The sequence below is a fragment of the Oncorhynchus gorbuscha genome, linkage group LG03 (assembly GCF_021184085.1).
Source record: "Oncorhynchus gorbuscha isolate QuinsamMale2020 ecotype Even-year linkage group LG03, OgorEven_v1.0, whole genome shotgun sequence".
Taxonomy (NCBI): Eukaryota; Metazoa; Chordata; class Actinopteri; order Salmoniformes; family Salmonidae; genus Oncorhynchus; species Oncorhynchus gorbuscha.
In genome coordinates this window covers 43299371-43324138 of record NC_060175.1, presented here as the reverse complement: position 1 = coordinate 43324138, position 24768 = coordinate 43299371, and the positions used below count along the sequence as shown (strand labels likewise).

At 41.8% G+C, this 24768-nt stretch overlaps 1 protein-coding gene across 1 annotated transcript in view; it reads left to right on the top strand.

Moving 5' to 3' along the window:
• Positions 1-24768, top strand: part of LOC124031415 (coiled-coil domain-containing protein 3-like) — a 50232-nt gene that overhangs the window by 5037 nt on the left and 20427 nt on the right. The window contains exon 2 of the mRNA XM_046342628.1: positions 17899-18073. Within this exon, the coding sequence (XP_046198584.1) occupies positions 17899-18073 (175 nt within the window). The remainder of the gene's footprint in view (positions 1-17898; positions 18074-24768) is intronic.

Sequence of the window (24768 nt, the reverse complement as noted above, 5' to 3'; positions counted from 1 at the left end):
ACTGGGGCCGAGCTCCCTGCCATCCAGGTCCTCTTTATCAGGCGGTATCAGAGGAAGGCCAGAAAAATTGCCAAAGACTCCAGTCACCCAAGCTATAGACTTTATAGACTTTTCACTCTGCTACCATCCAGCAAACGGTAATGGAGCATTGGCTCTCAGACCAACAGGCCCCGAGACAGCTTCTACCCCCATGCCATAAGACGAAATAGGAAATTAATGGTACCCGACTATCTACACTGACTCTGTCTTGCACTGACCCTACGCACACTCACTAGACTACACATTTCGCTACACTCGCATTAACATCTGCTAACCATGTGTATGTGACAAATCAAATTTGATTTGATTGATTTGATACAAACCATATACACACTCACTCACACACACTACATTGCCACTCCCAGACAAAACCCACACACATTTACATATATCACGTATGCACTCACACACACACACACACGCATACTGACACAACACAAACATACACAGCTCACAGACACACTTTTACGCACATCATTTGCTGCTGCTACTCTGTTCTTTAATTTACTCTTATTATTATTATCTATCCTGATGCCTAGTCACTTTACCCTGCCTTCATGTACATATCTACCTCAAATACCTCGTACCTCTGCACATTGATCTGATTCTGGTACTCCCTGAATATAGCTCCATTCTTGTATATTTTATTTATTTTATTTCTTGTGTGTTACTATTTTTAAACTCTACAATGTAGAGATGGGTTCACAAGCAAGCATTTCCAGGTAAGGTCTACACTAGTTGTATTCGGCGCATGTGACAAATAACATTTTATTTGATTCGATTTTTGTTATGCGTATGCTCGTCATCGGACTAGGGCGTTTTTTTAGGATAAAAAGCAAAGGAATAGAGCAAAGCAGAGGCAAAATCCTAGTTGACAACCTGGTTCAGTCTGTTTTCCAACAGACGATGGGAGACAAATTCACCTTTCAGTAGGACAATAACCTAGAACACAAGTCCAAATATACACTGAAGTTGCTTACTTACCAAGACGACATTGAATGTTACTGAGGCCTAGTTAGAGTTCTGACTTAAATCGTTTTGAAAATCCATGGCAAGACTTGAAAATGTCTGTCTAGCAGTGATCAATAACCAACTTGACTGAGCTTGATGCATTTTTTAAAAAGAATAATGTGCAAATATTGTACAATCCAGATGTGAAAACCTCTTGGAGACTTACCCAGAAAGACTCACAGCTGTAATCGCTGCCAAAAGTGAATGTAACATGTATTGACTCAGGAGTGTGAATAGTTGCGTAAATTATTTATTCTGTATTAAAAATTTTATAAATGTGAAAAATGTTTTCAATTTATCATTAAGTTGTATTGTGTATAGATGGGTGAGAAAAAATTATTTCATCCATTTTGAATTCAGGCTGTAAAACAACAGAATGTGGAATAAGTCAAGGGGTCTGAATACTTTCTGAAGGCACTGCATCTCCCTTGGTGTTAGAGGGGAACAACACAGCAGTCATAGAAAAAAGTGACATGGCTTTCTAGCTTGTGTAATTAGAGGCTGACAGTTCCCAACCGCTTAAGGGAGACCCTCAAAGCTAGGAGTTTAAGCTGATGGTGTTATCTCCACACCAACTACAGGCTGGCTGGGAAGTCTTTTGTTTCCCAAACATGGAACAACCCTGCTGAATAACACCAGCCTTCTGTTCTGGGAGATTAACTTGTGCCGACACGTTTAACTGATGTCTCAAGTATTCCTGTGTTCCTTTCATTCTCAGCACCTAGAACAGATAAGTGCATAGTCATTCAAAGAGTCTTTCAAAGGCATTCCAGTGTGGCGTGTTCAGCTATCCCGCATGGAGGTTCACCGCCAAGTACAATAGTGACCGTGTGTTTAGATAGTCAGAGGGAAAGAGTGTGTGTGTGTGTGTGTGTAGATGAGTTGGATGGCCAGCTGCATTTTCAATCATTTTTTGAAGATCCCAGGTTCATAGGCCCCCTGCTGCCAGTCCATATACTCAAACACACGCACACACTCCCACATGAACACACAGACATTAACACAGACTACATGCACGCACGTTTTAAACGCACGCAGGAAATTGTGTGTTCCGTTTGAGAGGACAGGTTGATGGTGTCATGATGTAGCCCTTCTCCATTATTGGGAAATCCTAAAGGCATTACACACACACACTGCTGATCTGAAAGGGTCCTCAACTACAAGCCGTGGGGATTAACCCTGCAATCAGCCAGCTACTATGGGAGGAAACAACCTAATAAGGGTTACAGTGAGACACAGACATATTTAGGGTGCAATGAAAACTAGAATAAAACAGCCCGAGACATTGACATTTAGTGTGCTGCGTTAAACTGTCACTAAAAGTTCCTTAAAAAGCCTATATAAGAATACTGTATACCTCCTCTGATGCATCTCTGAACTACAGTTGTAGGAAATACACATTTGTAGTGTATTCAAGGTTTAAAAAGGCTTCTAAAGTTTGTCATTTCCACTTTAAAAGGTCAGACTTTATGTGCCCTAATGAAAAATGTATCATCAAAAATCTATTATATACAGTATAATCCACATAATAATTCACATTTCCTGTTGCTTCAGGATAATTTCCCTGCTGTAGCAAACGGGCTCAAATAAGATCCTACATCTGTGCCTTCCTTCATTAGGATGCTGGGATGGAGGGGGATGTGTCTGCCTGAGCCTCTAGTGCTGCTCTGCAGCTTCTCAGCTAATCTCAGACCTCCGTTTTAAACTTTTAACAGAGGAGTCTCCAGTTCCAGTAAGCATTGTTCTCGTCATTCTGCAAACATGGTTCTCTCAGGCTTTGAATCAGCAAGCCAGTGCTGAAAAGTTTCCATCAGAGTCTCCAGTGAGCTCCCATTTCCTGTTAAAGCCCCCCAAATGACACAGACTGAAACAGCCTCCCCTAATCAATTGTGACTATGAGTGCCCAGGACAGGACTAAAGGATAGTTTAGCATAGGAAGAAATGAGATAAGGAATCTCCCACTGGACCCAAACTGTAGACTGGTTGGTCTGCCTGTCTGTGCCAAATGTAGCAGTCTCACTCCCATAACATTGTTGCTGGTCTGCTGTTTAACAAAGTGAAGGGACAGATTAATATTCTTGGAGTAGAATGTGTGTGAAAAGGCTTTACAGTTAATATCATGGTTAGGACTTAATAGTTCATCTCTTGCTTTCATCTAACCAGATTAAGTGAAGGGGTCATGACAGCCATTCGTTCTGAACTCACAAGTGTGTCTTCACAAGTTACTGTAGGTCAATAAATCTCAATGCAGTGGTGGTACTCTGACTAGCTTTATGCCTCAAGACACTCAGCTGCCTGCCCCTAGGGAGGGCTACTATACTGCTCAAAAAATAAAGGGAACACTTAAACAACACAATGTAACTCCAAGTCAATCACACTTCTGTGAAATCAAACTGTCCACTTAGGAAGCAACACTGATTGACAATACATTTCACATGCTGTTGTGCAAATGGAATAGACACCAGGTGGAAATTATAGGCAATTAGCAAGACACCCCCAATAAAGGAGTGGTTCTGCAGGTGGTGACCACAGACCACTTCTTAGTTCCTATCCTTCCTGGCTGATGTTTTGGTCACTTTTGAATGCTGGCTGTGCTTTTACTCTAGTGGTAGCATGAGACGGAGTCTACAACCCATACAAGTGGCTCAGGTAGTGCAGCTCATCCAGGATGGCACATCAATGCGAGCTGTGGCAAGAAGGTTTGCTGTGTCTGTCAGCGTAGTGTCCAGAGCATGGAGGCGCTACCAGGAGACAGGCCAGTACATCAGGAGATGTGGAGGAGGCCGTAGGAGGGCAACACCCCAGCAGCAGGACCGCTACCTCCGCCTTTGTGCAAGGAGGAGCAGGAGGAGTACTGCCAGAGCCCTGCAAAATGACCTCCAGCAGGCCACAAATGTGCATGTGTCTGCTCAAATGGTCAGAAACAGACTTCATGAGGGTGGAATGAGGGCCCGACATCCACAGGTGGGGGTTGTGCTTACGTTTGGCATTTACCAGAGAACACCAAGATTGGCAAATTCGCCCCTGGCGCCCTGTGCTCTTCACAGATGAAAGCAGGTTCAAACTCAGCACATGTGACAGACATGACAGTCTGGAGACGCCGTGGAGAACGTTCTGCTGCCTGCAACATCCTCCAGCATGACCGGTTTGGCAGTGGGTCAGTCATAGTGTGGGGTGGCATTTCTTTGGGGGGCCGCACAGCCCTCCATGTGCTCGCCAGAGGTAGCCTGACTGCCATTAGGTACCGAGATGAGATCCTCAGACCCCTTGTGAGACCATATGCTGGTGCAGTTGGCCCTGGGTTCCTCCTAATGCAATACAACGCTAGACCTCATGTGGCTGGAGTGTGTCAGCAGTTCCTGCAAGAGGAAGGCATTGATGCTATGAACTGGCCCGCCCGTTCCCCAGACCTGAATCCAATTGAGCACATCTGGGACATCATGTCTCGCTCCATCCACCAACACCACGTTGCACCACAGACTGTCCAGGAGTTGGCGGATGCTTTAGTCCAGGTCTGGAAGGAGATCCCTCAGTAGACCATCCGCCACCTCATCAGGAGCATGCCCAGGCATTGTAGGAAGGTCATACAGGCACGTGGAGGGCACACACACTACTGAGCCTTATTTTGACTTGTTTTAAGGACATTACATCAAAGTTGGATCAGCCCGTAGTGTGCTTTTCCACGTTAATTTTGAGTGTGACTCCAAATCCAGACCTCCATGGGTTGATAAATATGATTGCCATTGATCATTTTTGTGTGATTTTGTTGTCAGCACATTCAACTATGTAAAGAAAAAAAGTATTTCATAAGAATATTTCATTCATTCAGATCTAGGATGTGTTATTTTAGTGTTCCCTTTATTTTTTTGAGCAGTGTATAATCTGGAAGAAGTTCCTTCTCTATTTTCTAATTACTAGAATGACTGATCTGAGAAGATAGAATAGGTGAAAGCATTGTCTGAGAGCAATAAACACTTGATCTTGTCTACTGCAAGGCTTTTGTCACAGTGCTATAATATCTCCATTGTGTTCAGTTCACTTATGTAAGTACAACTTGGTAACAGGCCCGGTCCTGGCTGATATGCCGCCCTCCCCCCAACCCAGCAAAGTAAAATAGTAGCCTAGTAGCCTGCAATGCACATTTATGAATACCATACATGTGCAAGTTATCGTTTGTTAAACAGGCTGTTGCATTTACTTTATAGTCCTGATACCTGACAAAGACTAATCCTTTTTGCTATTCAAGCTCTGAATTTCAACTACTGTACCATAGGAATCTTAAAGTCAATTGAAATACATTTGCCAAAATTATATAATTACTCCTCTCTTTACAGAAATAAATGCAATCATTTCAAAATAGTTCACCAGAGAGCATGACTTAGCTGCAGAGCATCATTAGCTTCTTAAAAAGAATTGCTGTGGTTTATTTCAAATCACAAGAACGTAGGCCTATGCTTTGTTGGGAAACCAGCAATTTGGGCAGCATGCATGGCAATAGCCCTCGGTGATTATTGAGTTGGGACTGTCAGGGAAAAGCATTTAAAATGCACGTATGTGTGAAGATAATGTCATGAGTGTATTGTGAAATCTCTCTCCAGAATGCACTCAGCACTCCATCCAATTCCTGCACATTTAATTCCCTCTTGGCACAGACGTTCACCATATATTCCACGTTGGTTCAACGTTCATTCAACCAGTGTGTGTGCAGTGGGTTATTTCATGTGTGAATTGTTTGCCCTTTGATTGTTTATTTTAATAAATTCCCCATTACATATGTAACCGGGGGTAAATTTACCGTTAATCCCTAATAATTTGGTTACATTCATTTATGTTCATTTTCAGAGTGGAAAAGGTGTTTGCAGAATTCACATTAACCTGCTACAAAAGCTGGCACTTTCATCGTTGCAACGAAGTGCCAACTCCTGTTTACCTAGGTAGCATGTAGTATTATTTAGCTAGGTCTTTCAAAATCTCACGGTTCTCTTTTTCCTTTGCACAGTGCTGATGTTCAATAACTGTTGTTCATTCAATGTCAAATCTATCCGTGAGCTGACAAATTTCTTAAGAGCTATTGTATCTGGCTTTGGATGTGAGATACTGATTACTCATGCTTGAGTGCTATTGGCAAGTTATTTAAGTCACAGTAACCAACTCAGTAGAGTTGGTTCCTAGCAGTGCAGCCACAGAGCCAGTCTTTCCATTGATACCACTCAAATTGAAAATATATTTGTATTTTCTGTCCTTTCCTTTGATGTAGGTCCCTAAACTCAGCCTAGGGAAAGGTATCCCCGAGTATTTTATATGCTAATAGATAGATGGTAACTACATAATATTTACATGCCGGTGATGCTGTCACCGTTACGGTGCAACCAGCTGTCTGCGTTGCTGAATGCTTGCTGATACGTTTTGCTATTTGCTACCAGAGCCATAGCTATATTTGTAGTAGACAAGTACCATCCTTCATTTATTTTTGCCCTTGAAAATACACAATAAACTCTTATGAGAACAGGCATGTTGTTTTGGGTTAGCAGACGAAGCCCCCAAATGCTAGCTACCGAACTTGCAAATCCGTGTCAGTTATCATTGTCTTTGTCCGACTTGAAATTAGTTGGCAAGCTAGCTAACACATTAGCTAGCCAGTTCGAGTTGAAATATTATTGAAAGCAAGCTGGCTATATCCTATGATTCGTCAGCAAGCTCGTGTCCAAGTGCTTGCCCTCTATTAACCCTAAATGCCAATTGGCTACAGTTAGCTGCTGTTAGAAAGGTAGCTAGCTAATGTGAGCTATGCACATCTCCCTCTTATATGCTACATCACATGTTAGCTTGATTTATTTAGCTATTTACAGTATCTTTCCCCTTTCATCTGTGATATCATAGCTTGCCTGGCTCGCTAGCATTAACAAATATTATACAACGGGTGGGTCTAATCCTGGATGCTGATTGGTTAAAACCCGATTCCAGCCAGTGTCTATTCCAAAAGATACCACCGGCTAAGGCTATGACGTTGAAATGCCTATTCACTATTCTGCAGTATTAGCCAAACCAGGCAATTTATAAACTTGATCTCCACTGTAAAATCATCTAGACAAACTCCCTCACGACGCCAGGACAGCGGAGTCAATCACCACCTTCCGGAGACACCTGAAACCCCACCTCTTTAAGGAATACCTAGGATAGGATAAGTATTCCCTCTCCCCCCCCCCCCTTTAAGATTTAGATGCACTATTGTAAAGTGACTGTTCCACTGGATCTCATAAGGTGAATGCACCAATTTGTAAGTCGCTCTGGATAAGAGCGTCTGCTAAATGACTTAAATGTAATGTAAATGTAATGTAAATGTAATCTCCCATTTCTTTCAGACTAGCATTTCATTTTCAACTGCGGAGATTTGTATTAAGCTTTCTTGACAGGCAGCAGAAGTAAACATGTCTGATATAATCCATTCCTGGCCATCTGGCAATATTGTTGAAATGCATTGGAAGTTTACACCAACTTTATGAAAGTCCATTTTATTACATGTTTTCCTTTTTATTACAAATACAAATTACAAATATCCGGCACAAATATTTGTTACACAGATTTTCAGCAATCAACAATTTACATCACTACATCAAACATGTCTACCACAAAACAAAATGTATAGTTAAAACAAGAAGAGACCTTAATAAATAAAAAAAAACAATTGTGCAATTGTCTTTACACAAAAAATCTTATTATAACCATTCTAGGACCATTTTTGTTATTAACTAGGGATTCAAATCAATCAGAAATATTATAGCTAGTATAGCTATAATATTATATAGCTAGTATAGCTTTCTGGAAATTTCGTTTATGTTTAATGTATTTGGTAACAATATTACAATTGTAACATACAAAATCGTTCATGTCAACAACATTGGTAGTGTTCAAAAATCTAAATATGTACTCTGCAAGGTTTTCTCCAAAAGTCCATCATAGATTTACATTCTTAGACAAAATGCATCAGATTTCCACCTTTTTTTGCAGAAAACACATATATATCATCAACATCAAGAAATGTGGACACTGTGGAATTATATGGATGTATAGTATCTTATGCATTAACCCTGCTTTTTTCCAGACAATGTCAGGAATTAACATGTTCCAAACAAAATGTACCTCTAGGCATATATGTGTTCCTTGAATGGAAAGTGTCTTTATGTATTTGTTACAACAAGATTTCTCAAGTAAGCCCACGCCTTACAGGCTAAGTTCTGGATAAGCTCTGTGATCATCACCAAAGCTAAGATTAGTTTTCCGTAGCATAGTCAGACCACTAGGAATGGCTTTGATCACAGAAATAAACTCTCTGAAAGGTATTGGAAACTCATTCAATGTAATAAATTGTTCATATGAAAGAATATTACCCCTGTTGTCGAATACATCAAGAACTAAGTTAATATTTATTTCATGCCAGCTAGGGTAGAACAATGACTTACTCCTTACAGTTATTTCTGAATTATTCCACAAATGAGCATTATGCAGGGAAAATTGTGTAGGAAACATATTTTCCAGGACATTAAAGCTTGTTTGGGAAACCTACCTAATTTAGTAGGTGATCTTTCAGGAAAATAATTACATTTCAGTCAAAATGTAAGACCTCGCAACTTATTAAATACATTGTTTGGAATGAAATACCAAATGGATTCTGTATTGACGGAATATCTTTTCAACCAATTGACCTTGAACGTGTTTTTTTTGTCAACAAAATCCAACACTACCAGACCTTCAAATCTCTTATCTCAGAGGATAGACTTTTTAGTTTGTAAGACTTTTACAAATAAGAAATGCCTTGTCAATATCATTACAGGTAGAGGGATTTACAGATAAAGACAATGAGATGGTACACAAAGTGAGACAGTCCCTCTGCTTTGGACAGAAGCACTCTTCCAAGTGTAGATAGATCCCTCTGTAGCCAATTTTTAAATATGTACTTTGTTTTCTTAATTTTAGGAGAAAAATTCATATGTGTTCCCAAATATTTAGCGCAGTCCTTTACAGGAATATTGTATATTTATTTATCATTAGAGTCATATACTGCAAACATAAGATTTCACATTTATAAACATTCAGTTTGAATCCAGACGCAATAGAGAATGCAGTGATGGCATTAAGGGAATGGGCGACCTGGTCTTTGTCTCTTAAAAGAATATTTGTTTTGTTAGCCAGCTGGTAAATTTTTATATCTCAGTCAAACATTGATAAGCCATGCAAATTTGCATACCAAAATGAATAAGAAAGGTGAAGACAGACATCCACATTGATATTGACTCTTTTGGATATATTAAGTTTTAGTATGACAGAACTCTTTAGATCTTTGTAAAACATGTGAATAACTTTGATCACAATTTACCGAAACCGAAAGATAAATTAATGTTCAACTGTGTCAAAGGCTTTACAGAAGTCTAAACATAAAATAACAGCATCTGAGTCAATTGCATCTGAATAATCTATAAGGTCCAAGACTAAACTAATGTTGAAACTTAACCTCTAGTGACTCCCCATCCCGCATGAGGGAGCGTAATCATCGACTGACACTAATTAGCATAGCGCAACGGACATAAATATTCCTAGAAAATATTCCTATTCATGAAAATCACAAGTGAAATATATTGAGACACAGCTTAGCCTTTTGTTAATCACCCTGTCATCTCAGATTTTCAAAATATGCTTTACAGCCAAAGCTAGACAAGCATTTGTGTAAGTTTATCGATAGCCTAGCATAGCATTTTGTCCAGCTAGCAACAGGTAACTTGGTCACGGAAATCAGAAAAGCAATCAAATTAAATCGTTTACCTTTGATGAGCTTCAGATGTTTTTACTCACGAGACTCCCAGTCTCCCAGTTTTTTCCGCCAGTTGAATTTTGCTTGGGGTCTGAGGTAAAGAGGTTGCAAGTATCTCCTCCTGGTCCATTTCCTTTTTTGCTTGCTTGAGCTTGCACCATTTTGTGTGTCCATGCTGCTCTAGCTGTCATCGTTGCTATCTAGCATGCCTGCTATCTTCTGTGAGACTTAGGTATATCGTCTTCTGTTGTCTTTCTGTCGTGTTCTGCCCATTCAACTTGAGGAAAACAAACTCTAAACTAAACTTGCCATATATAGCTAAAACCAGTAAAAGTTAGTTTAATGCTACATTGATAGCAAATATTGGACGAGCGAAATGTGCGTGCATTGCACTCATATGCAGACTTGACGATTAATGTACACATGGCAGCTGGGGGCAGATAAAACATGTTGTCTCTGGGCAATTGGGTGTCGTTGGCAAAAGTGGGTATGTAAGTAATCCATACTAGAGGTCTTCACGGATCCACCTTTACCCAAATACCCAAGACCCGAAATGGGACCCAAGAGGGTCCGGATCTGATATGATTGTCATGGGTCTCGGGTATTTATAATTTTAACTGACTTGTCCGGAAGCGTCCATACAGGTCCAAACGCGTCTGCTGCAGTGGAGAGAAAGAAATTGTATAATTTATGCCGCTGCTCTTGCTTTTCACAAGAGTGGAGCATGGCACTTGTAGCTTGTTGGCCAATCATAAGTCATCAAAGCAGCAATAGGCAGTCATAGATGATGAAACACAGAGAGATGAAAGATAGATAAATTGTTATTAGAATTCTTTGGTACGTTTTGGGGAGAAGGCTGGCTTCCCTTGGCATCCAAGAATACACACCACTGAGGCTACAACAACCAAGAGCCAACAGGTAGGCAGGCTGCTACTTAATATTCTGAATTAAGTGATTGGTAAATGTAGGATGATAAAGCTCATGCACTGCAGTCTCAGTTGGCAAACTTAACTAGATGTTCCCAGTTTGATGCAGTCCAAGACAGGTACTACGTAATCATATTGGTGCTAAATAACCTAGTGGTGGCAGCTATTAGTCTACTGTAGCACAAGTCGGCTTGGTTGGTTGCGGTCTCTCGTATCTCCCTCCCTCCTCCCCGTGTCACTCGCTCACAGTACGGCCCCTCCCCCGCCTGCTAGAGCGGCACCTCTCTCATTCTCTGGCTTTAACAGCTCTGGTTAATAAAGTAGCTTAAAAAATGACTTTTCTGCTGCTCTCCTAGCTCAGACCTGGTCTGGATCTGACCAGGTCTATATGGAATGGGTCTAGTTGGCCTCGGGTACGTTCGTAACGGGATCCGTGAAGACCTGTAATCCATACCCAACCCTCCAGTAAATTGTGACGAACTCAGTTACAAAACTCAGTTTGACAAGACTGACTTTATGACCAAAATTATGCTATTTACACTTTGTAATGAATTTTGACAGTAGAATTAATGTTGCTGACTCATATCGATGCCACATAGGCCATTTTAAAACCAGATAAGATGGTTCAGGGGCAGTTGACCTTTCATATAAGGAATCTGATTTATAGCATTTACTTTGACTTAAGCATGACAGTTTAGTACTTGTTCCACCACTGTACTTAAGTACAGTTGACCCCCGGTCAACAGCACTGCACCCCCAACAGCAACTCGCCCAAGCCTTCCCCATTTCTCCTTCTCCCAAATCCATTCTGCTGATGTTCTGAAAGAGCTGAAAAATCTGGACCCCTACAAATTAGCCGGGCTAGACAATCTGGACCCTTTCTTTCTCAAATTATCTGTCAAAATTGTTGCCACCCCTATTACTAGCCTGTTCAACCTCTCTTTCATGTCGTCTGAGATTCCCAAAGATTGGAAAGCAGCTGCGGTCATCCCCCTCTTCAAAGGGGGGGACACTCTTGACCCAAACTGCTATAGACCTATATCTATCCTACCATGCCTTTCTAAGGTCTTCGAAAGCCAAGTCAACAAACAGATTACCGACCATTTCGAATCTAACCATACCTTCTCTGCTATGCAATCTGGTTTCAGAGCTGGTCATGGGTGCACCTCAGCCACGCTCAAGGTCCTAAACGATATCTTAACCGCCATCGATAAGAAACATTACTGTGCAGCCGTATTCATTGATCTGGCCAAGGCTTTCGATTCTGTCAACCACCACATCCTCATCGGCAGACTCGACAGCCTTGGTTTCTCAAATGATTGCCTCGCCTGGTTCACCAACTACTTCTCTGATAGAGTTCAGTGTGTCAAATCGGAGGGTCTGCTGTCCGGACCTCTGGCAGTCTCTATGGGGGTGCCACAGGGTTCAATTCTTGGACCGACTCTCTTCTCTGTATACATCAATGAGGTCGCTCTTGCTGCTGGTGAGTCCCTGATCCACCTCTACGCAGACGACACCATTCTGTATACTTCCGGCCCTTCTTTGGACACTGTGTTAACAACCCTCCAGGCAAGCTTCAATGCCATACAACTCTCCTTCCGTGGCCTCCAATTGCTCTTAAATACAAGTAAAACTAAATCCATGCTCTTCAACCGATCGCTACCTGCACCTACCCGCCTGTCCAACATCACTACTCTGGACGGCTCTGACTTAGAATACGTGGACAACTACAAATACTTAGGTGTCTGGTTAGACTGTAAACTCTCCTTCCAGACCCATATCAAACATCTCCAATCCAAAGTTAAATCTAGAATTGGCTTCCTATTTCGCAACAAAGCATCCTTCACTCATGCTGCCAAACATACCCTTGTAAAACTGACCATCCTACCAATCCTCGACTTTGGCGATGTCATTTACAAAATAGCCTCCAATACCCTACTCAACAAATTGGATGCAGTCTATCACAGTGCAATCCGTTTTGTCACCAAAGCCCCATATACTACCCACCATTGCGACCTGTACGCTCTCGTTGGCTGGCCCTCGCTTCATACTCGTCGCCAAACCCACTGGCTCCATGTCATCTACAAGACCATGTTAGGTAAAGTCCCCCCTTATCTCAGCTCGCTGGTCACCATAGCATCTCCCACCTGTAGCACACGCTCCAGCAGGTATATCTCTCTGGTCACCCCCAAAACCAATTCTTTCTTTGGCCGCCTCTCCTTCCAGTTCTCTGCTGCCAGTGACTGGAACGAACTGCAAAAATCTCTGAAACTGGAAACACTTATCTCCCTCACTAGCTTTAAGCACCAACTGTCAGAGCATCTTACATATTACTGCACCTGTACATAGCCCACCTATAATTTAGCCCAAACAACTACCTCTTTCCAACTGTATTTTATTTATTTATTTATTTTGGTCCTTTGCACCCCATTATTTTTATGTCTACTTTGCACATTCTTCCATTGCAAAACTACCATTCCAGTGTTTTACTTGCTATATTGTATTTACTTTGCCACCATGGCCTTTTTTGCCTTTACCTCCCTTCTTACCTCATTTGCTCACATTGTATATAGACTAGTTTATACTGTATTATTGACTGTATGTTTGTTTTACTCCATGTGTAACTCTGTGTCGTTGTATCTGTCGAACTGCTTTGCTTTATCTTGGCCAGGTCGCAATTGTAAATGAGAACTTGTTCTCAACTTGCCTACCTGGTTAAATAAAGGTGAAATAAATCAAATAAAAAAGTACATTTAAAACCAGATACTTTTTGACTTTACTCAAGGTCATTTTCACTTGAGACATTTTCTATTACGTTTACACAGATCAGATAGACAAGTGTGATACCTCAGATTCAAGGGTGTTTATTTAAAACAATAAAGAAAAATTAAAGAAATAGGTTTCCTCCTGGTTACCGCATTCTGTGCTCCAGGGAATGCTGTCTCCTCTGGGGTAGATCACCGAGCCCCTCGGATCTAGCAGACCTTGAGTACGTCTATCCGGTAGCAACCTCTCACAATCTCCATCCCTCCCGTGTGCTGCCCTCATGGCAGCTGTATAGAGTACGGTGGTGGGGTCATCCTTAAGTCCCCTCCAAAGGCTCCCAGACTCGTCCTGCATCCCCTTCAGCAGGGCCTCCATATTCTGGTACGTCTCCACGGCTCCCAAGAGGTCCTCCAAGGTCTGGGGCGTGCATTGGCTCGCAGCCCACTTCATGTTGCGAGGTAGTACCTGTAAGAACTGATCCATGACCACTTTTTCGGTAATGGGGAGGGTGGTTACGTCGATTAGGAGCAATGCCCTGGTGATGCGCAGTAGGTCCCTCATCTGGGCTCGGGGGGAAAGCGTCGGCCACGAACCTCCAGTCGTGGACCAGTTGGGCCTGAGTGGCTGAGTACCTCCCTCTTGAGATCATCGTAGTTAGCCACCTGTTCGCTTGTTGGGCCCTAACGAACTGAGCTATCAACTAGTCCATGCTAATACCGCGTAAACGTCAACCTTGATCCGACCACGTTGTCAAATGCCTCGTTCTCCACCACTTGTGGCAGATCAGTGGGTTTGACTTACTCACCAGCCTCAATCCGCCCCAATTAGTCCTGGCCAGACCTGTCGAGACCTGGCACATCCAGCAGAGGGAGCCACCACCGCTTGATCTAGACTCTCCCCCTGGTGGCTGACCCGCTGTACGCCACATAATGTATCGTAACGTTTATTCAAGTATGGCAATTGAGTACTTTTTTCACCACTGTGTGACTGCATCATGAACCAACCAGCTTGTTCCATTTTGGTAGGGCAAAACTCACCAGTCAAACCATCAAAGAAAAGCTAAGAAATAGGAGAAAGGCTGCATTAATTAAACCAACATGCTTTTGACTAAACAAGTTTATGACGAGAGGACAAGCTTTCCTATGAAGGAACAGGGTTTTATGTGAAGGGATGAGAGAGAGAGGGAGGTGAGCTGTTTAAAGTTGGGGAATTTGAGAGGGGATGTGAAAAGGGGTCTGAGGCTTTGAAACAAAGGATAATCCCTATAACTGCTGTCCCATTGACTCTACTGTATGTAGTTGATACCTTATGCTGAGGGTGTAATGTAGATGATAAGTTGGTTTGGCAGAACTGCGACAATATAGCTAGCTAATACAGAAAGCGCATCTAGGATATTACTTAGATAAGCCAACATTTTTTTATACAACCATTGCCTGGGAAACTGTTTGGGAATGTACACAAGTGGTTGGGGCTTAATTATGTTTCTGCTAAGTGCCATGGAATTTGTAGAAGCTGAGTAGAAATTTAAACCAGTGGAAACATTGGCCTGTATTTACTAGTGCTGGTTGACATTACTGTGCCCTCTGTGAGTATTTGATTGGTTTATACATCAGCGTGTAATCCAATAGGAACCAAATGTCCGGAGACTTAGGCTACATGCTAGACTTGAGAAGTAGGGGAAACACTGGCCATTTGCAACAGAGCAAAGAGTGAGAGAGGAATGGATGGAGGAAGGGTGAGAGAGATCAGGCAAGGGGTGGAGGAAGGGAGAAAAAATAGGGACAAAACGTACTGTTCATGAATGATGTGGTATAAAACAATCCACAAAGCCATGCTTGTCAGGATGGGAAGTATCCATGTCTCAGGAGCATGGAATTCATTAAAACCAGTGCATCAGTTATTGTTTTGAGGGAGATATTGGTTCCAGCGTTCTTCAAAATATATAGTTAAATTCATTTCAAAGCTATTGAAATGAGTACACACAAGACATTCTCAGTGGTCTTGTGTATTGCGAGTGTGTTATTGTGTCTGTGCAAAATAGTTAGTTAGAACCATATGCATTGTTAGGGGGGCCAACACAGTCAAACACAGTGTTATTCCTGCCGGATCCTCTCTCACCAGCCACATACAGTGCCTTCGGAAAATATTCAGACACCTTGAATTTTTCCACATTTTGTTACATTGCAGCATTTTCTAAAATGTATTAGATAGTTTTTATCCCTCATCAATCTACACACTATACCCCACAATGACAAAGCGAAAACAGGTTTAGACATTTTTTGCTAATTTATTAAAAATAATAAACAGAAAAATTACATTTACATAGGTATTCAGACCCTTTACTCTGTACTTTTTGAAGCACCTTTGGGAGCGATTACAGCCTCCATTCTTCTTGGGTATGATGCTACAAGCTTGGCACACCTGTATTTGGGGTGTTTATACCATTCTTCTCTGCAGATCCTCTCAAGCTCTGTCAGGTTGGATGGGAAGCGTTGCTGCATAGCTATTTTCGGGTCTCTCCAGATATGATTGATCGGGTTCAAGTCCGGGCTCTGGCTGGACCACTCAAGGACATTCAGAAACGTATCCCGAAGCCTCTCCTGTTTTGTCTTGGCTGTGGCCTTAGGGTTGTTGTCCTGTTGGAAGGTGAACCTTTGCCCCAGTCTGAGGACCTGAGCACTCTGGAGCAGGTTTTCATCAAGGATCTCTCTGTACATTGCTGTGTTCATCTTGGCCTCAATCCTGACTAGTCTCCCAGTTCCTGCCACTGAAAAACATCCCCACAGCATGATGCTGCCACCACCACGCTTCACCGTAGGGATGGTGCCAAGTTTCCTCCAGGCATGATGCTTGGTATTCAGGCCAAAGAGTTAAATCTTGGTTTCATCCGACCAAAGAATCTTGTTTCTCATGGTCTGAGAGTCTTTCGGTGCCTTTTGGCAAACTCCAAGTGGGCTGTCAAGTGCCCTTTACTGAGGAGCGGCTTCCATCTGGCCACTCTACCATAAAGGGCTGATTGGTAGCGTGCTGCAGAGATGGTTGTCGTTCTGGAAGGTTCTCCCATGGAAGCTGTTGATTGGAGAAGATACTGTAACATTTACTTTACGTAATATACTTTTCTGTGCTGACCTGTGCTGTCATTATTTGTACCTAACAGAATGCATGAGAAAAGTTCTCTCTGAAGAACACTGGTTCAAGCATCTGTCAGATGTTGATTGCTTGAATCATTTGAATAACACAGCTGTTTAACTCCTGATAATCACATTAAAAAACTATCTGTTTGGACAAACACACAATTTCCTTCCAGCTTTATAATTCAAAATGATGTCATACCAGCCCATTGAACATTTTCCTGCATTAGGAAACAATACATGGAACAACTCACTTGTCCTTCCTTCACCGCAATGTAGGCTTGATTATTACTTATAATAAACTCTGCAGGCCATTATGTGATCTATTCTCTGTAAATGAGTAGCACAAACATAAATCCGAACTTTTCCTCAGGCTTGCCCTTGGAAAGCAACCAAAGCTCACAGTAAAGAAAGGAGCAGTCCCTTTAACGAGGCAGACCAAATAAGTGTGTTATTTCTCCTCCTTTTATGCCGGGTAACCATGGCCATCTTGAGAGATGTGATAACAGACTTCCTTCATTTGATGGGAGGTGTGTGTGTGTGTGTGTGTGTGTGTGTGTGTGTGTGTGTGTGTGTGTGTGTGTGTGTGTGTGTGTGTGTGTGTGTGTGTGTGTGTGTGTGTGTGTGTGTGTGTGTGTGTGTGTGTGTGTGTGTGTGTGTGTGTGTGTGTGTGTGTGTGTGTGTGTGTGTGTACAGATGTCTGCTTGGAGAGGTTATGAGTGACATGGTTTAAACACCACAATTAATAAAAACAACAGAACGAAAGAAGGGAGCATGTGAGACAGAGAGAGAGTATACCACTTAGTTTAGATGAGTTTGGATGTGAACTTTCAATGTTTCACCTGGCGGTAAATGTAATTGTGCTGCCAAATGCATTTGTAATGCTTAAGTGTTTTTGTGTAGCTGCTGAAGAATTGTCATAATATTTTACTGCAGGTGCTCTAACTGTTATGCTACAGGTATTCCCCTGTCACAAGATTGGAGGTTTTATTAGACAGCTGTGGCCCAAAGCATAGTTGAGATAAACAGATACCAAAGCCACATACTGAGGAGGATAAAATAAACGTTATGTTAACCCTGTCTGACACCCCAACAGCAGCAGCATCACAAAATCTGCCACACTTCAGCCTCAAAGCCTTACAGTAGTAGTAGTGTGTGTGTGTGTGTGTGGAATTCAAATGCAATGCATCTTGATCCCCTGTCTCTCTGTGTTCCTCAGGATGGATGAGAACTACAACATCATCCCCCATGGGGTTAACTTCCAAGATCCAATCTTCCCAGACACACCAGAGAACCACCGCATGTTCGCCAGCCTCTTCCAGTTCTCCAATTGCACGGCCGGAATCACAGTCCACACCTACACCCCAGAGTGGGAGGCTTTGGAAGACAGCCGGGTACGAATTAATCTTATCTATCGCTCTTGTTTTTGTGTGCCTTTGTTACAAAAGTCTTAACAGCATCGCTTAAACAGCAGCTCCTAAACCACCAAAGACCAAGACCGGCAAAGAAAAACAACCTAGGTTGGAAGAATCTCATCAAAACACATGCAGGAAACCTTTGACAGACACACTATAGACAGCTGATCTCATTGCCATTCCCCATGGCTAAGGTAGCATGCAGCGTTGCATATTGTAGCAAGTCTTCCATGATCACCTGCACTTGATAGACAGGAAGTTTTTAGTAAAAGATAGCGCTGCATAGTATTATGTTTAACTTAATTAACCTTCCCTTAAAACTTCTTGGGCTGATATAACAACAGCCAGTGAAATTGCACGGCACCAAATTCAAAACAACACAAATCTCATAATTAAAATTCTTCAGATATACAAGTATTTCACACCATTTTAAAGATACACTTCTTGTTAATCCCACCACAGTGTCCGATTTCAAATAGGCTTTACGGCGAAAGCACCACAAACAATTATGTTAGGTCAGAGCCAAGTCACAGAAAAACAGCCATTTTTTCCAGCCAAAGAGAGGAGTCACAAAAATCAGAAATAGAGATAGAATTAATCATTAACATTTGATGATCTTCATCAGATAACACTCATAGGACTCCATATTACACAATACATGTATGTTTTGTTCGATAAAGTTCATATTTATATGAAAAAAATCTCAGTATACATTGCCCTTGTTTTGTTCACTAGTTCCAAAAACATCCAGTGATTTTGCAGAGAGCCACATCAATTTACATAAATACTCATCATAAATGTTGATGAAAATACATGGAACTTTTGGTACACTCCTCCTTAATGCAAACGCTGTGTCAAATTTCAAAAAAGCTTTACGGAAAAATCAAACCATCTGAGCACTGCGCTCAGAGCCTAAACAAGCCAAAAAGATATCCTCCATATTGTGCAGTCAACAGAAGTCAGATATAACATTAAAAATATTCACTTACCTTTGATGATCTTCATCAGAATGCACTCCCAGGAATTCCAGTTCCACAATAAATGTTTGTTTTGTTCGATAATGTCCATCATTTATGTCCAAATATCTCCTTTGGTTAGCGTGTTTGGTAAACAAATCCAAACTCACAAAGCGCGTTCACTAGGAGCAGACGAAATGTCAAAAAGTTCTGTTTACAGTCCGTAGAAACATATCAAACGATGTATATATAATCTTTAGGATGTTTTTAACATAAATCTTCAATAATGTTCCATCCAATTTGTAAGTCGCTCTGGATAAGAGTGTCTGCTAAATGACTTAAATGTAATGTTAAATGTAACCAGAGTATTCCTTTGTCTGTAGAAAAGCAATGGAACAGAGCTCGCTCTCACGTGAATGAGCGTCACGAGCTCAAGGCATTCTGGCAGACCTCTGACTCATTCCCCTCTCATTTGCCCCCACCTCACAGTAGAAGCATCAAACAAGGTTCTAAAGACCTGTGACATCTAGTGGAAGCTTTAGGAAGTGCAACGTGACCAATATCCCACTGTATCTTCAATAGGGAATGAGTTGAAAAACAACAAACCTCAAATTTCCCACTAACTGGTTGGATTGTTTCTCAGGTGTTTGCCTGCCATATGAGTTATGTTATACTCACAGACATCATTCAAACAGTTTAAGAAACTTCAGAGTGTGTTCTATCGAAATATACCGATAATATGCATATATTAGCAACTGGGACCGAGTAGCAGGCAGTTTACTCTGGGCACCTCTGGGCATCTTATTCATCCAAGCTACTCAATACTGACCCCAGCCATTTTAAACCCCAATTAGGGAACAGTGCCTATAATGAAACAGAATGCAATAGGAGCAGTGGTGTTTTGAACCCCACATTTTTAGCCCCAAAAATATGAATGATACTTGAGTTAATAAAGCCGCCATACAAACATACAAACATGGTCTTATTTTTGCTTTCTTGAGTAAAGCAGCTCCAAAATGCAGGTGTTTCAGCCTATCTCAGTGCTTTCTGTGGTGGTGGGGCAGCCAGCGGAAAATGCGGAGTGTAAGGATTGGTAATATTCTCTAGTTGCGCCGTGATTGGCTTAGTGTTCTGTCACACATGGGGACACTACATCACGGGCAAATCTAAGGGTAGAGTTACAAAATTCAAGCCCCTTGGGAGCTGCCATAGAGTTACATTATAATAGCCCATCCAAGAAGGCTCAAGGTCATTGGCCACAGATAGAATGATGTCAAATCACGTTATATCTACAGTAGCTTTGATTGGACATACTTTCAAAATCTTAGCCAGAAGTCAAAGGGTAGGTAACACATTCGACACGCTGATCCTCAAGCACCGCCAGGCACAGCTCCAACACCATTATTAAGTTTGCCGATGTGTTAGTGTAATTTAATTATGCCAATGTGCTTTCATAAATTGAAAACCCTTAATCTATTTTATGAGAATTTATAAGATTCTTGTTTGCATAAAATAGACGCAGACCAGTCTTTCAATAATAGGTAACATCATTTCTTCTCGGAGCACGCTGCCATTTAACCACGAACAACAGTTTATATACAGATAATTTTTTTATTTTTTTATTTTTTTCACCTTTATTTAACCAGGTAGGCTAGTTGAGAACAGGTTCTCATTTGCAACTGCGACCTGGCCAAGATAAAGCATAGCAGTGTGAACAGACAACACAGAGTTACACATGGAGTAAACAATTAACAAGTCAATAACACAGTAGAGAAAAAAGGGGAGTCTATATACAATGTGTGCAAAAGGCATGAGGAGGTAGGCGAATAATTACAATATTGCAGATTAACACTGGAGTGATAAATGATCAGATGATCATGTACAGGTAGAGATATTGGTGTGCAAAAGAGCAGAAAAGTAAATAAATAAAAACTGTGGGGATGAGGTAGGTGAAAATGGGTGGGCTATTTACCAATAGATTATGTACAGCTGCAGCGATCGGTTAGCTGCTCAGATAGCTGATGTTTGAAGTTGGTGAGGGAGATAAAAGTCTCCAACTTCAGCGATTTTTGCAATTCGTTCCAGTCACAGGCAGCAGAGTACTGGAAGGAAAGGCGGCCGAATGAGGTGTTGGCTTTAGGGATGATCAATGAGATACACCTGCTGGAGCGCGTGCTACAGATGGGTGTTGCCATCGTGACCAGTGAGCTGAGATAAGGCGGAGCTTTGCCTAGCATGGCCTTGTAGATGACCTGGAGCCAGTGGGTCTGGCGACGGATATGTAGCGAGGGCCAGCCGACTAGAGCATACAAGTCGCAGTGGTGGGTAGTATAAGGTGCTTTAGTGACAAAACGGATGGCACTGTGATAAACTGCATCCAGTTTGCTGAGAAGAGTGTTGGAAGCAATTTTGTAGATGACATCGCCGAAGTCGAAGATCGGTAGGATAGTCAGTTTTACTAGGGTAAGCTTGGCAGCGTGAGTGAAGGAGGCTTTGTTGCGGAATAGAAAGCCGACTCTTGATTTGATTTTCGATTGGAGATGTTTGATATGGGTCTGGAAGGAGAGTTTGCAGTCTAGCCAGACACCTAGGTACTTATAGGTGTCCACATATTCAAGGTCGGAACCATCCAGTGTGGTGATGCTAGTCGGGCATGCGGGTGCAGGCAGTGATCGGTTGAAAAGCATGCATTTGGTTTTACTAGCGTTTAAGAGCAGTTGGAGGCCACGGAAGGAGTGTTGTATGGCATTGAAGCTCGATTGGAGGTTAAATAGCACAGTGTCCAATGACGGGCCGAAAGTGTATAGAATGGTGTCGTCTGCGTAGAGGTGGATCAGGGAATCGCCCGCAGCAAGAGCAACATCATTGATATACACAGAGAAAAGAGTCGGCCTGAGAATTGAACCCTGTGGCACCCCCATAGAGACTGCCAGAGGACCGGACAACATGCCCTCCGATTTGACACACTGAACTCTGTCTGCAAAGTAATTGGTGAACCAGGCAAGACAGTCATCCGAAAAACCGAGGCTACTGAGTCTGCCGATAAGAATATGGTGATTGACAGAGTCGAAAGCCTTGGCAAGGTCGATGAAGACGGCTGCACAGTACTGTCTTTTATCGATGGCGGTTATGATGTCGTTTAGTACCTTGAGTGTGGCTGAGGTGCACCCGTGACCGGCTCGGAAACCAGATTGCATAGCAGAGAAGGTACGGTGGGATTCGAGATGGTCAGTGACCTGTTTGTTGACTTGGCTTTCGAAGAACTTAGATAGGCAGGGCAGAATGGATATAGGTCTGTAACAGTTTGGGTCCAGGGTGTCTCCCCCTCTGAAGAGGGGGATGACTGCGGCAGCTTTCCAGTCCTTGGGGATCTCAGATGATATGAAAGAGAGGTTGAACAGGCTGGTAATAGGGGTTGCGACAATGGCGGCGGATACTTTCAGAAATAGATGGTCCAGATTGTCAAGCCCAGCTGATTTATACGGGTCCAGGTTTTGCAGCTCTTTCAGAACATCTGCTATCTGGATTTGGGTAAAGGAGAACATAGAGAGGCTTGGGCGAGGAGCTGCGGGGGGGCCGGAGCTTTTGGCCGAGGTAGGAGTAGCCATCATGACGTCATTTCATTGCTTTAACAGAATCCCCTCCTCTCGACCGGGACAAAGTGAGGTGAAAAGTTCATTCTAATTTACTAACACACTCCCAGATAACTTTTGACCCCTCAACATTATCAATCACCACTGAGCTGACATTTCTAATTAATAGAAAACTTAGGAATGCACTCACTGTCTTATCTAAAAACCCCAGAGCTACGTTTCTGTAGGGTCAACCATAGGCTAACGACCTTATTTGTTTACACAGTCCCCAACCCATTCGTTTCTTCCAAGTTGGAATGGTGTTCATTAACTTTAATTACTCCTTGTCCGTGTCACACAATCCCTTCTTATGAACTCAAATTGTTAATCAGATATAATAAAACAGAGTATGTTTACTTAGTTACAATTCTATTTAAAATGGGGATATTGTTTATTCATTTATTCATAATAATCCCACCACGATGACACAACAGTTTGATTTGATTTGAGCATCATGAATCAAGTCAAAAATCTACAGGCAAATCCTTTTTAATCCTTGTCATATGAAGCAAAATAATTATAGATAAAAAGTATCGGTGCTCATCGGGCATTGGACATAAACATTATACCGCAAGTTGGAAATCGCATTTTCAACAATGAGTGGTTTGGAAGGAATCAGTGGATAACAGTAAGCATTGCAAAGCAATCACTAGCCTGTTATTCTTTGGAGTGGGTACGCGGTCCCAATTCTCAGTTTAAGGTTCGCTTTTCCAAGCTTAAAATTATAAACATTCAACATTGGCCATGATGTCAATCCAGCATGATTTCTGTCGCACTCGTAACAAGTGTTAACTCAGAACTGTGAAATCTGACTTCAGTGAGTTCAAGACAACTGGGAACTCAGGAAAAAACTAGCTCTGACTGGGAAAATGCATTTTGAACGGTCAACTTCCAAATTGGAATTGTAAATTAGGAACTCGGGCCTCATTCTAGAGCTACTCCCGGAAGATCACTGACATCATCATGATTCAACCCTGTTTTTTTCCGAGTTCCAATATGTTTTGAAAGCACCATAATCCAGAGAATGTCACACTTTGATGATAAAGTTTGACTAAATTTGCCAACAGAGGACTGCCGCGCCTCCTTCCTGGTCAAGTGAGTACAGCACAACATAAATGTCTTGAATGCTGCTGCATAAATGATGTAATATGCCAGGGAGATATGTATACTGTAGCTAAGAAAGTAATACTAAGTGTATGTTGTGTAGTAAGCTGTTAGTAGCCCATGTGCCTCACCCTAATAATATGGTCTATTTTCCCCTCTGAATTTTTCCTACCGTTCTGACTTGTTGGTGCACATGTAGCCTATAACCCGTTTTAGAGAAACATAATCATCAAATATTGTAAGTGCTTTCATTGTTGGCTTATATGCCCCCTTTATTTATCATATGGTTCTGACTTGATGTACAGGGAGAACACTGTAAGAATGTTCTGAACAAACAGTTATATTGACTAAATCTGTCCTAGCTTGCTCATTAATGTCTTAATCGAAATTACAGATTGCCTCTTATCCGCTTGTCATCCCCTTATGCCATAGTTTGTACATCTCAATTGTCAATAGAAACCATATTTGTTTAAGCATGTCAGCCATATCAGATATGTTGTTTTAAAAAGACAGTACATTTTTTTTATCTGATTTCCCACTAGCTGATCATTGTCTGCAGCCAGCTCTGTGCGTAGTGTAATGAGACAAACAGGGAGAAGTGGTCAAGTCGATTATCCACGCTTATAAACACAGGGTTGCTACAGTTATTGTTATTTGTGGTGGTAATCATTATTTTTGAGTACATTTTATGAGGGGGGTGTGTAAATTGTTTTTACAGTACAAGGGGCTGGCCATGTGAAAATATTTTTTACATCCCAAATAGTGACTTTGTAGTCAGGGCTAACCACAATATTCAAAGGTCCACTGAGGAGAGTCTTGTAAGTGTAATTTGTTCTTTGTGGCTGGGAGACCAGAATTCTTTAGGTGGTGGATAGAGGCCTTACTCTGATGGTCCAGACAGTCAGACTCCCCTTGGTTAGAGCTCGCTGTGCTTCTCTCTCTAAGTGTCAATGCAGAATCAAATAAAATAAAATAAAATGTT